The following is a 14,210-nucleotide window of genomic DNA, read 5'->3' as shown; positions in this document are numbered from 1 at the left end:
CAAGTACTGGCGCATTTATCAAAAGTGATTATTGAAATTATTGATAATAAGTGTACAAGTGGTGCTTACTGAATTGAGTGACGGTGTACATATTTGTGATGAAAGTCTTCAGAGCTGGACTCCAAAATGGTTCCAAAAACCTTCCTTTTAATATATTTGGCAACATCCCTACAGTTTGTTTATTTAAGTAGCGGTTAGTACTTTGGTCTATCTCAAACAAAACTAAGACGATATAACGTCGAACTAATCATGGAGTAGGCGTGCTGAGATATTTCCTATACGTGGTGTATCCATATAACAAATCCTAAATACACATTATATAAAGGATTAGCTCCAAAAGCCTTCAATACGTTTGATCTTTACGTACAATCGGTTGTCTTATCAATTAATGATACAATTATGTATAATAAACAGTACGAAATCATATAATATTGTACCTTCATGTGAACTTTAATTCATATCATCAAAATTTACAAGAATTACTTAGATCAAAGAAATAAACACATGTTTATGCAGTTGTATTATGTATTTAGATAATCCCTAACTACAGACGATGATCTGCACGAGGCTGAAATAATATGAATCAAATAAGCCTTTATTCCCTTCACTACACTTAACGAAACACGAAATAAAGTTCTGCACGTAGACATAATATGACACAAGTTGTAATCGTGTAACAAACTTATCCACAATCAGTGCAGCCGTTTTTGCATATTTGAGTAACAAGAATGTAAACAAACTAATACATTCATAAAATTAAACGGATGAATGGAAGTTCAGGTTTTATAAATATTATAATTTAAATCAGTTTTAATAATTTTTAATGAATTAATGATAATGATAATGATATGAATTAATTTACATTTTAGATTTACTAAATCGAATTCAACATAATCGAAGATGTGCTTTTGTTATTCGGGGCTAAAACAAGTCCAACATCATTACCTGAAACCATAATTTATTAAAAGCTACGAATGAAATGTTTTGATTTTTTATTTTTGTAGGATGTCAAATTGAGGGTATCACTAACTGGTTAATACAAGTAGAAGAAAGCGTCATAGATACTCAAATTGGCACATTTTTCGATAGAAGTACTACTGATATACAAGGTAAGATTTTAATATAATTTAAAAGCTATTATACATTTTCGAATGCTTTTGTTTCTTTATCTACAGACAGATAACAATAGATATGTATTATTTATGCACACAGTAGGTATTAGTCATCTTTATGACTTCATACATACATAAATACATAATACACATATATATTATACTTTCATGGGAACTAATTAATTTGTAATTTTTACATCGCAAGGGTTTCCATAGACGAGGTAGAGCAAGCAATAACTACGCGAAGTAGTTCGTATGAGACGTAGCTATGTCTAGACTTCTTATTTCAAATGTTGATTTAAAAAAATATTTATATTTGTATTATGGGCCACTAAACAAACGATTAGATGCAATCACAATAGTGTAGACTGTATAGTGTATACGGCCTAAATCATAAATGTCTATGATCGCCGTAATGGCGGTAAACATCGACAACCATTTGTTGGGCCAACGCTTTCGATTGTGAAGAGGGCCCATTACAATTAATTAATATATTTGTAATACACAGGTATAACTAACATTGCATACCGCGATGGCCTCAACCGGGGTCCCTATGTCGATGTGGCGTATCGGGATTCACGTTTCATAGTTGGCACTAAAGATAATTTCAAAGACTATGAGGAATATGAAACCTCTCAGAGTATTGGGGTAACCGTCACCTTTAGTTGTACTGGAGGATCGTCATCAGTTTTGGTAACTACGATTTATTCATATTTTTTTATACCTACTGAGCATCTATCACATACAATCTAATATGATAAAAAATGCATGCGTATCAAATAATTTATGAATGCACAAAGGACTCGACTTAGGTACTACATAACTTTTGGAGATATAAAATTTGGTGATAATAAACGCCATATTTAATTTATTTTTCTCTTATCTTTATCTACAAAAATAAACTATTATAATCTCACAATGACTTATTTTGCTTATGCTGTTAACAACCTAAAATTGCTGTTTTTTAAATAAGTAAATTAATTATACATTTGTTCCAGGTTATGATTATAAACATCATAGACACGAATAACAATGCTCCAAGGTTCCTGCCATCGGACAATTACGAATTTTTCGTAATACCGCCCTTGCCACCAGGCTTTACTGTAACTGGATGTGAAGATCTAATAACTGCTCGAGATATAGATCTCACAACACAAAGAGTCGACTTCGCGATCGAAGACAATCCATACTTTGAAATATTTTATGATACATCTTCTTCAGTTCCGAAAGAATTTAACGCGGTTCTGAGAGCAAAGACGTTGATACGAACGATACCGGAATCTCTTAATTTTATAATTACTGCAACGGTATGATATGGTTGATGGAAGTTTATTTAAAATTATTATATTGTATTATTATGTATTTATATTTTTGCAAAGGTATTCTAAAGCTAGCTGTGTCCGGCGGTTTTACCCGCATTGTTTTGCTCCTATTCTTGCCGAGATGATAGTAGTCTTCCTAGATAAATGCGCATCTCACACTGAAGGAATTCTTCAAATCGACGCATAGTACGTGACATTAGGGCGTTAAATCAAATAAACTCTAGCTTTATAATATCAGTATGCATTAGCTATACGATTTACTAATAAAAATTCAAAATTAATTGATAATATTGTACAGGATGTCGATCAAACCGGCGATCCACCGCTAAGCCAAACAGCCACAATTCGCATCACCGCTAATGAACAATTCCTATTACCTGAAGAATTAATTTTCTCAAGAACGTTTTATATGATTAATTACACGCCTGAACATACATTAATAAGCGAAGACAGAATTTATTTAACACAAGGATATGATGATGAAGTGAAATTCTCTTTTGAAGGGCGTAAGTACGTTTTATCTGTTTTATTTTATAATGCAGAAAGTGTGAAATATTTTTTGCTGCGTTGAAAGAATGACCTATTTTTCTTAATTTTATATTCTCTAGACTTTGTTTAAAATTTAAAGAAAAGCACACCTAAAACGTTTGATGAACATCATTTCTTTGTTTCTTTTGTTAAAAATAGAATGAATATATTAAACTTTTTACCTACCTTAATAGATGATAGTCTAGACCAGAGCTGTTTAATTATATTTATGAAGCGGATTAAGGTCACATTCCATATTCTTTATAATACATGAAAATATTTTATTTTAAGTATTATTACGCTTATATACTAGCTCCTGTACCGCGCAATTTCGCCAGCGAACGATCCCGCGGGCACATGCAAGTATTTCTATAGCTTACTTGCGTTATTCTGGTGCATTAGCTAAGTACATCACTGCCAAATATCATCAAAATCCGTTCAGTGATTTTCGCGTAAAAGAGAAACAAACATACATACATCAATCCTCAAAAACTTTCACGTTTATTATGCTAGTAAGATAAGATAATATTATTTTCAACTGCAATAATTATTTTGGTAAGTTTTTATAATCCCTCGGCCTCAAATAAAAACGCACCATTGTTTTAATTTACAATAATTATTTTCAGAATACTCAAACTATTTCGACTTGAACTACTCTGGAAATGAAATAACGTTTAAAGTAAAGTCACAACTGACCGCAGAAATTTTAAGGGAGAATCAAATATATCTCATTCTAAGAGCCGATAGAGAATATACAGCGGGAACTTCGGCTACCATTATAATACAGCTTCCAACAGGTAAACTTGAATTAAAATATATTATTTCTAACTATAAGTTCGCCCCGGCTTCGCCCGTGGTACATGTTTACGATTTCTCTCCATAAGAATCCTCGTACTTCAAGGAATATTATAAAAAAATAATTGACGAACTCGGTTCAGCTGTTCTCGTGTTTTTCGCTTACCTTACATTTGGCGATTCATTTTTATAATATAGAAGATATTGTATAATACGTCAAAATACAGTATAAGTTTCCCGATTATTCTTCTTACTCAATTTTTTTAATCGTTTAATTTCTGGTAAAATTGTATCTTTATCAAATAAATGCACGTTATAAAAAGATTGTAATCGTGCGAGATAGGTAATTGTTTTGGAATATTTTCAAGCTTTCATACTTATGTACATTTCCATAAATTCATTATCAACTTTCTTTTGATATTATTTACTGGCTAGTTTCTTTAAACGAAATGATGTTCAAATGCTGAAAACTTCTTTGTGAGACCAATTTGTTATTGAAACCTCAAAAATAGATTTTTATCGCCCTGGGACAGTGAATAGTATTATATTATCTGTGACTGTATTATAGAAATAAACAAAAAACAATGAAATGGAGTTTTAAGAAACATGTTCTATAAAGAGAATCGGTGCATATAATATTATGTATTTTATTATGAACTCGATGGGAACTATGTAACCGCTAGGTACTTCATTTGAAAATGATAGAAGGAATCTGGTCAAATGACCTTTTCTATAAATACACATCAAGGTCTGTTAGAACATTTTTAGACAATTGAATGAGGATGAACAGTTTTATCTTATCTTATTTTAAAATATAAATAAATGTGTAAATATTTTTTTATGTTTAACTAGCTATTAATACCCGGTTAATTTCTTATCATCTTCATATATCTAAAATTTTTTACATTAATTATTTTACCCTTCTCATAATTTCCACGTTATATTTCAAATTCAAAACTAGTCAAATCGGTCATGATATTCTGGAGCGTCAGTGCAAATGTCGCACAGCAATAATTTTTTACATAATATATATAAACTACTAGCTTTCCGCCCGCTGCTTCGCCCGCGCAGTCAAAGAAAAACCCGCATAGTTCCCGTTCCCGTGGTATTTCCGGGATAAAACCTATCCTTTGTCCCGGGGTAAAAAGTAGCCTATGTCCTTTCTCGGGTATCAAAATATATCTATACCAAATTTCATGCAAATTGGTTCAGTAGTTAGGGCATGATTGAGTAACAGACAGACAGACAGAGTTACTTTCGCATTCGGATAAACCATCTATTTGTTATAGCTGTCTTATATTTTAATAACATTACATAATATTTCATACTTTCATCAAAACTGAAAACTTAAAAAAAATTGTCGCCCATGGACTAATCATAAAAATGTACCTATCTCCTTATAATTTTTTTATATTACGATTTATACTATGAATACTTCTCGTTTATTTTTAATCATACAATTTTTTCTTACACTGATGCAAATAAGAACTGCAAATAACAATATTTATAATTTTTTATCTAAAATATTTCAACGTAATCACCATATTTATTCTTTTGTTTCCGGTTATCTATGTACACCGATATATATTTATGTTTTTTTATATCTTATCACAACATCGATAACCCAGAACCAAGGCTTATTTATTCCAAGTTTTCACCTTTAATAGCCCTTCTATTGTTTCATTATCTTAATGGAGAAATTAATGATAATATAGGAAGTATATAATACTATCATTAGCTACTATTATGTATACTGTGGTATTATTATAACTTTTAGGACAAATCCATTATGTTCTCAAAGATAATTGATTTTTCAGACACGCCACTTGAACCAGATTCAACTTTTGACAAAGTATTGTACACGGGACGTTTAGAAGAAAATGTCGTAACTCATGAGGCTATAACGATACATGAATACAGTGGAGACATAACAGTTTCAGGAGGTAAGCTTTGCTAACATAATATTTCGTGTAGGTACATATAAATTAATACAATGCAAAGATAATTACTCCAATACAATGATAAAATATAGTCCAATACAATGATAAAAATAGTGTTTATTAATATCGATGTATGATGCTCCAAAGATAAAACACTATTTTTCATTAACAAATACAAATAATCATAATTTTATAAAAAAACTTTTTATCTTTATGTTAAGTATGTTATCAATCGTACTACAAAGGGAAAAACCCAGCGATATAAAATTTAACAATAAAGAGAATTTCGATGTACCTGTGCCATAGAGCTAGAACAGGCTGCATAATCAACTAAATGTACTTATAGATAACGTTTATGCATAAAATGAGAAATATCTGGACCAATATTTATGAAGGAAGCTTCGATACAAAATTTATTAATGATCTCCAAAACATTAAACACGTGTTTGGCTTTCCGTTGCAGAATATGGAGACTATTTCACTGCGTCTTTATCAAATGGAGTAGTGACGGTTCAGGCAACAACTACTATACCAACCAACAATATAAACTACATTGCCCTAAAGCTCATAGCATCGCAAGCTAGTGCTGTGCTTATTTTGGATATTGCCAAGTCAGGTAAGAACGTATTTCAAAAGAATCAACGTGTATGTAATAATATATAATAACAAGACATGACATTTATTAAACAGTCTAGAAACTGTGGATTCTATAGATATTATTAGATCTTCTTAGTTATAATTGTGGGATAAAATAACTCAAAAACGAATTGTATAATTGATTTTCAGACACACCAATTGAACAGGATGTAACTTTTGACAAAGTATTGTACACGGGGCGTTTAGAAGAAAATGTCGTAACTCATGAGACTATAACGATACATGGATACAGTGGAGACATAACAGTGTCAGGAGGTAAGCTTTGCCGACTTTTTATTAAAGTCTCCTCACAATAAATAAAGGAAACTTGTAATCTTAATGATAATGATAGTATCAATCGTATTACATAGGAGAAACCCTAAACGAAATAAAATGATTACTAAATATATGTATACCTATGGATGAATTAGAAAGTAGTAATATCAATACAAATACTACAAATATTATTGAATAAACTCCCTTCAAAAACATTAATTAATACATCCTTCAAATCCATTAATTTATACATTAATTAATTTATATATTTTTGACTTTCTATTAAAGATTATGCAGACTATTTCACGGCGACTATATCAAAATATGGAGTAGTGTCAGTTCAAACAAGAACTACTATTCCAACCAGCAATTTAAACTACATTGCCCTAAAGATCATCGCGTCGCAAGCAAGCGCGGTACTTCTTTTGGATATTGCCGCGTCAGGTAAGAACGTATTTCAAAAATATCAACATGTATGCAATAATTATAATAAGACGTGACATTTATTTTAGTCTAATAAAACTCATATATATTCTTGGACTTGATTGTGTTACGAAATAACTCAAAAGGAATGGGATAATTGATTTTCAGACACACCAATTGAACAGGATGTAACTTTTGACAAAGTATTGTACACGGGGCGTTTAGAAGAAAATGTCGTAACTCATGAGACTATAACAATACATGGATACAGTGGAGACATAACAGTTTCAGGAGGTATGTTAATTTACCTTTTATATCTTTGATCTTTATTTATAACTAAATAGCTGCGCTCCGTGGTTTCACCTGTTGGTCTTAGCGTAATGATAGCCTATAGCCTTCCTCGATGAATGGCTATCTAACACCGAAATAATTTTTAAAAGCGGATCAGTAGTTCCTGAGATTGGCGCGTTCAAACAAACAAACTCTTCAGCTTTATAATATTAGCATAGATTACAATGAATTGTGAAGTATATAAAATAGTTCGAATATTGAATAGAATTGTTCATTGGATTTTTAAAAACATGTGTGACTTTTCATTCAAGATTATGCAGACTACTTCACGGCAACTATATCAAATGGAGCAGTGTCAGTTCAGACGAGAACTACCATACCGACCACCAATTTTAACTATGTTGCCCTAAAGCTCATAGCATCGCAAGCTAGTGCTGTACTTCTTTTGGATATAATTCAATCGGGTAAGTCAACATTTAAAGATATCTTAAAACTTAAAAGCAAGAACTTAATCGTATTATCGTAAAAGCTGTATGAAGCTGAAAATCGTATTCAAAAGGCAAAAAGTTATATTATTTAGGTACATATTCAAAAAGGTCGTAAATTCTTGACTCGGTATTATTTGATTGCCGTATACGTATAAAGTAATTTTGCAACGAAATAACCCAAATAACGAAAATCAGATTATGCTCTCCTATTTAGATCTATTCATAATGTTGTATGAGTTTCTGAGAAAAAATATTTTCTCGCAACATTTCTGTGTTCAAATTGAAACTTTCTTTAACATGAAGCAATTTCTCAAGTAATAATCTTGCATTTGTTTATCCACGCTTTCTATTCGTGTTCTTGTAGCCAATCGTATTAAGTTTCGTAGTTTATTATTGAATCATTATACATAATTATTTTTAATGAAATAAGTTTCTTATTTCTAAAAGTGTTATTTTGTTTCATTTTAAATGAATGAAACAATCTCTTGAAACTGGGTCTATTTATAAACTTTTATAATAATCTATTGTTAGCCAATTCAGTTTTTTTGTGTGATGTTTTGATTTTAGATAATATGAAATTTGCAATATAATAACGTGAATGTATCATAACAGCTTACATACATTTTAAAACATAACATAATATAATTTTTCATAAAAATAATTACAAAGATGACATTACTAAATTGTTTCGCAATGGCATCTTTGATATATTGAGACCTTGATTGAGACGTAAGAGATTAAATAGATCTTGAAACGTAAAAATTGATGCATTTCAAGCGAAATTTATGATTACTTTCACCATCCTTTACTAAAAAATTAACTGACAATACTTTCGGTACATCTACTGGCTATAAGTTATAAAATTAAATCCAACATTAATGAATCATTTTAAAACGTTAGTAACCAAAAATATGTTGAGAAGAAGTGTTATTTTTAATTCATTGCTTTACATGAAGTTTCCTCGTTTATTTAATTTTTCATTAAAAAGTAATCAAGTCAGTATTTTGCGTTTTAAATTTAATTTTTTATACAGGTTCCCCTGTTCCGCCATCGGTGAGCTTTACATCACCCTCGTATATTATTCGGACAAACGAGGCCCATACAGGATTAATAGGTCAAGTGGCTGCCACTGCTGACAATGGTGAAGCTGTCAGATACTCACTGGAGATAGAGAATGGTAAATATTTAATAGATTTTTTCCCGCGGCTTCACCCACGTTATCAAAGCAAAACCCGCGTAGTTCCCGTTTCTGTGGGATTTCCGGGATTAAAAGTAGTCTATGTCTTATTGTAGGTCTTCAGGGACCTACATAGGTACCAAATGTCATTGTAATCGGTTTAGTATTATTTGCGTCAAAGAATAACAACATCCATCCATCCTCACAAACTTTCGTTATAATATTATTATGATGTTATGATATATACATGGACGTATAAAAAAAGACGGACGCCATATTACGAACAAACAACGTGAAGCCACCATAGTAAGCTAGCGATCGTGTAAAGACAATAAACACGCACACACTCTCACCATAGTAAGCTAGTCGGCCGCCATTACGTCGTGAACTACCGACTGATTAACTGCGTCACTGTTTCACAAAAAATATTTAAAATGCCGTCTTGCGTGGTTAAATGGTGTCGCAACAGTACAATTTTAAATAACAAAACACAAGGGATTACATTCCACAGGGAAGCAAGTTATTTCTTTTATGTTTTAATGACAAAATTATTACGGCAAAATTTATAGAAAAAAATACAGCCGCCATTGTCAACAGGACAGCTGTTGCCATGGCAACATGGCACACACACATGGATGTTTCGCCGCCATTACTAGGCTTCACTCAATGTTTAGGCGATATACCGTCCGTCTTTTTTTATACGTCCATGGATATATATAACAATCAAAATTAACATTTTTATTACACTCATCGATCGTCGCGGACTATGTTTTTTCGAAGCTAAATCTAATCTAAAATTAGTAATATCAATTTTAATTTATATGTGAATGGTCATATAAATAGAATTACATATTGTGATCTTTTTCGTTTCTTTTCTCGACATTTTCAAAGATGCAGTAATTTATTTGGTATTTTATGTGTATTGGAAAAGCTAAATGTTAAAATAACTAAATGTAATAGATATTATTTACCACTTAACAACAAAATTCATTAGCTTCACCTGTATGTTTGTTATGTCACCGTCTTTTTTAAACCTTTAACCTTATAGTCCGGGATACATCGCCCATTTTTGCAAGTGATTACTATCAAGCTAATTTTTCGTGAGTAGCTTTATTTTGATGAGATGCCCAATAATTTCATGTATGAAACTCTCGATTGTGGTAGCTACCAGAGGAAACAAGGATAAAATATTTTGATTTGATGGTTCTCAAATCAATCACAATCACAATCACATCAGCCTATTCCCGTCCACTGCTGAACGTAGGCCTCTCCCAGATCTCGCCACTTCTCCCGTTCTTCTGCATATCGCATCCACCCAATGCCGGCCACCTTCTTTAAGTCGTCAGTCCAACGCGCCGCAGGGCGTCCTACACTACGCTTGCCTGTACGTGGTCTCCATTCGAGTACATGCCGACTCCATCGACCGTCTGTTCTTCTACACACATGGCCAGCCCACCGCCACTTCAACGTGCTTATTTTGCGAGCTATGTCGGTTACTTTGGTTCTTTGTCGAATAACCTCGTTGTGAATTTTATCAGACAAAGAAACTCCTAACATAGCTCGCTCCATAGCCCGCTGCGCAACGTTGAATTTATGGATGAGTCCGCATGTAAGGGTCCACGTTTCGGCTCCGTACGTCATTACAGGTAGGATGCACTGGTTAAATGCTCGCGTTTTTAAGCTCTGTGGGATTTCCGACTTAAATATGTAACTAAGCTTTCCAAATGCTGCCCAACCCAAACGAATTCTTCTGCTAGCTTCCACGTCGAAGTTGTGTTTGCCTAGTTGAATGTTATGGCCAAGATAGATGTAGTTTTGCACAACTTCTAGTACGGATCCACTCACGCTCACGGGTCTAGGGACTATGTGTGCGTTGAACATGACCTTAGTCTTGTCCAAGTTCATCTTGAGACCAACCCGCTGAGAAGAACTGTTCAGATTGTTTAACATTTCATCGAGCTCTTGCACGGATTCTGCTATGATAACTATATCATCTGCAAAGCGCAGATGCGAGATGTATCGGCCGTTAATGTTGATTCCCCGTTCTTTCCAATCGAGTGTCTTGAAGATGTCCTCCAACGCACTTGAAAAAAGCTTTGGCGATATGACATCGCCTTGTCTTACTCCACGTTGCAGTTGAATTGATCTTGTACTCTGTCCTTGTACTTGAACGGTCATCGAAGCGGTTTCATAAATACATCTCAGCACCTCGATATAGCGGTAATCAATTTGGGCTCGCTGCAAAGAATCCAATACAGCCCAAGTTTCAATGGTATCAAAGGCTTTTTCGTAGTCAACATATGCCAGACAAAGAGGTCGGTTATATTCTTCTGTTTTTTGAATGATTTGTCTCAGTGTGTGTATGTGATCTACGGTACTGAAGCCTTGTCGGAATCCTGCTTGTTCAGGTGGCTGAAATTCGTCAAGCTTACGAGCGACACGATTTGTGATTGCTCTTGAGAACAGCTTGTATACATGGCTTAAGAGGGATATAGGACGGTAGTTTTTCAACGCTGTTCTATCACCTTTTTTGAAAAACAATACCGTTACACTCCTACTCCATGTTTCTGGGATTGAGCCGCTGTGGAGGACAGAGTTAAAGAGCTTAGCGAGTTCCTTTATTATCGGAGATCCTCCAGCTTTAATGAGCTCAGCTGTAACTCCATCCTCCCCAGCAGCCTTATTATTCCTAAGCTGCTCCAGTGCTATCTTGATCTCGTCCACGTCGATATCCGGCAGTTCGTCTGTATAGTGGCGAGTTAGCTTGGCTCTTGGATCAACCGCAGTAGGCATTTCAGGCCTTTGTGTTTTCTGTCCATATAAATCGCTATAGTATCTTTCGATTTCTATAAGTATTTCTGGTTTTGAAGAGACTATGTTACCTTCAGATGTTATGAGTTTGGTGATGTGACAATGGGAAGTATATGGCTTAGTGAAGACTTTAGAGCCTTTGTTGTTTTCTATGGCCTCTTTGATGGTTTTTGTATTATTTTGGCGGATGTCATGCCGAATACGTTTTTTCACTTCCTTATTCAGCTCTCGGTACTCTGAGGTATCTTTGTTACCGCATTCTCTCCTCTTGCGCATCAGATCTAGAGTCTCGCCAGAAAGCTTCGATTTATGCTCTTTCCTCGTTGGTCGTAAGTATTTGTGTCCCACCTCGCAAATAATCCTTACAAGCTCATTGCTAGTGGTATTAACATCGTCGTCGTTCAATGGCAATGCTTCAAATCTATTTTTTAATTCAAGCTGGAACTTTTCAGAAACATCCTGGGTATAAAGTGGCTTCGGACGTAGAGTGGACTTCATCAGGCGCTTACGCTCTAGCTGCACATCAATATTAAGCGTACCTCTTACCATTCTATGGTCACTTCCGGTATTAAACCTACTGATCGCAGAGACATCGGTGAATATGTAGCGCTTGTCGGTAAGGATAAAGTCTATCTCGTTCTTAGTTATGCCATCTGGGCTCTGCCATGTCCACTTTCTTTGAGGCTTCTTTTTGAAGAATGAGCTCATACTGTATAGCCTCTGGCGCTCGAGAAAGTTTACAAGCATTCGACCCCTTGCATTTCTACATCCATAGCCGTACGGACCCACTCTTGTTTCACCCCATTCTTGAAGTCCAACCTTAGCATTGAAGTCACCCATAACAATCTTAAAATGTGACTCAGAATTCGACATAGCTTTAGCTATGTCGTCGTACATAGCTTCGACCTCATCGTCAGAGTGCGCAGACGTTGGAGCATACACTTGGATAACCTTCAAGGAGTACCTTTTGGTTATCTTTAGTACTAAAAACGCAACTCTACTAGACACACTCCCGATTTCTACTAAGTTGTTGACGAGTGACTTATGAACAACGAAACCAACACCGCCTTGGGAAAGTTGGTCTCCCTCTCGATAGTATAGTAAGTGACCTGACTTTAGGGTCACAGTGTCCTCTCCCTGTCTTCGGACTTCAGATAATCCCACAATGTGCCATTTGATGTGGCTAAGCTCGGTCTCAAGTTCCGTGATGTGTTCGTCTAGTCGAAGAGTTCGTCCGTTATACGTAGCCAAGGTCAATCGTTTACGGTAGCCATCGTTAACCCGGGGATTCCTAGCACCCCCTGCCCCGCCGTTACCTAGGTCGCTACCATGACCAGGAATAGCGGAGCGACCGGGAACTGGGGGCCGTTTATTGGATGCAACTTTCATATTCTTTCTTATGATATCTGGGAGGATATGCCCTAGTCACCGCGCTGGGCAGGCGTGTTGGTGACCGCAGTGAGACTTATTTTAATCGGCAATGCTGCTGCCCATTGTCGATCATTTAGATTTGTAAGTCTCAGATTTAGAAATGGTTATACCGCCATTTGTCGGTCGCCAGTGCCTTGTCCGTTGTATAGCAGGATGTACCACGAGCAGGTAAGGTTGGCAATTGGGCTATCTAGATGTCTGTCGATATCCCCTTACATCCCATTCTTCAAAGAACCGTCAAATCAAAAAATTTTATCCTTGTTACCTCTGTAAGCTACCACAATCGAGAGTTTCGTTCATGAAATTATTGGGCATCTCATCAAAATAAAGCTACTCACGAAAAATTAGCTTGATAGTAATCACTTGCAAAAATGGGCGATGTATCCCGGACTATTATTTTAACGTACATATTTAATTCAAATTTTTGTACACTTGTCAAGGCTTGGTGAATACAATAATTTCATGAGTTTAAGCATGTTTTTAGGTATTTTTTTTAACAATATTATTCTTTAGTCTATTATTCTGTTCTTTCGGTCGGATTTAAATCGGCTAAATCGATTTTAATGGGAATAGTACCACACTTTTTGTTTTAACACATACCTATAACGAATTTCAGTTTGTTATAACACGATATCTATGAAACCTGAGTGATAAATTTTATATTAATATTATCTACTAGCGGTCCGCCCCGGCTTCGCCCGTGGTACATGTTTACGTTTTCTCTACATAAGAACCATCCTCGTACTTCAAGGAATATAATAAAAAAAGAATTATCGAAATCGGTTCAGCCGTTCTCGAGTTATGCGCTTACCAACACATTTTGCGATTCATTTTTATATATAAGACAAGATATAAGAAGATATAATATGAGGCTAAAGCTAAACGTGTCCCGGATATATACGTCATTATAGATATTTAAATGTGCATATTTATTTTTATATTAATTAATATGAGTCATAATAATATGTATCTACGTATCT

General features: G+C 34.5%; 1 protein-coding gene across 1 annotated transcript in view; it reads left to right on the top strand.

The window, feature by feature from the left end:
- Window positions 1–14,210, top strand: part of LOC149904586 (uncharacterized) — a 29,630-nt gene continuing 15,420 nt past the window's right edge. The window contains exons 1-13 of the mRNA XM_090107068.1: window positions 1–193; window positions 1,005–1,109; window positions 1,621–1,805; window positions 2,111–2,419; window positions 2,733–2,940; window positions 3,589–3,759; window positions 5,575–5,700; window positions 6,161–6,313; window positions 6,484–6,609; window positions 6,898–7,053; window positions 7,201–7,326; window positions 7,635–7,787; window positions 8,845–8,988. Coding sequence (XP_089963194.1) covers window positions 127–193; window positions 1,005–1,109; window positions 1,621–1,805; window positions 2,111–2,419; window positions 2,733–2,940; window positions 3,589–3,759; window positions 5,575–5,700; window positions 6,161–6,313; window positions 6,484–6,609; window positions 6,898–7,053; window positions 7,201–7,326; window positions 7,635–7,787; window positions 8,845–8,988 — 2,029 coding nt within the window. The 5' untranslated portion in view covers window positions 1–126. The remainder of the gene's footprint in view (window positions 194–1,004; window positions 1,110–1,620; window positions 1,806–2,110; window positions 2,420–2,732; window positions 2,941–3,588; window positions 3,760–5,574; window positions 5,701–6,160; window positions 6,314–6,483; window positions 6,610–6,897; window positions 7,054–7,200; window positions 7,327–7,634; window positions 7,788–8,844; window positions 8,989–14,210) is intronic.

This window comes from Colias eurytheme, chromosome 11, assembly GCF_061535395.1.
Source record: "Colias eurytheme isolate Ceu_HAF_F1 chromosome 11, ilColEury1 Martin Lab GWU primary, whole genome shotgun sequence".
Classification (NCBI taxonomy): Eukaryota; Metazoa; Arthropoda; class Insecta; order Lepidoptera; family Pieridae; genus Colias; species Colias eurytheme.
The sequence above is the reverse complement of the archived record's forward strand: the minus strand, read 5'-3'. Positions and strand labels throughout refer to the sequence as shown.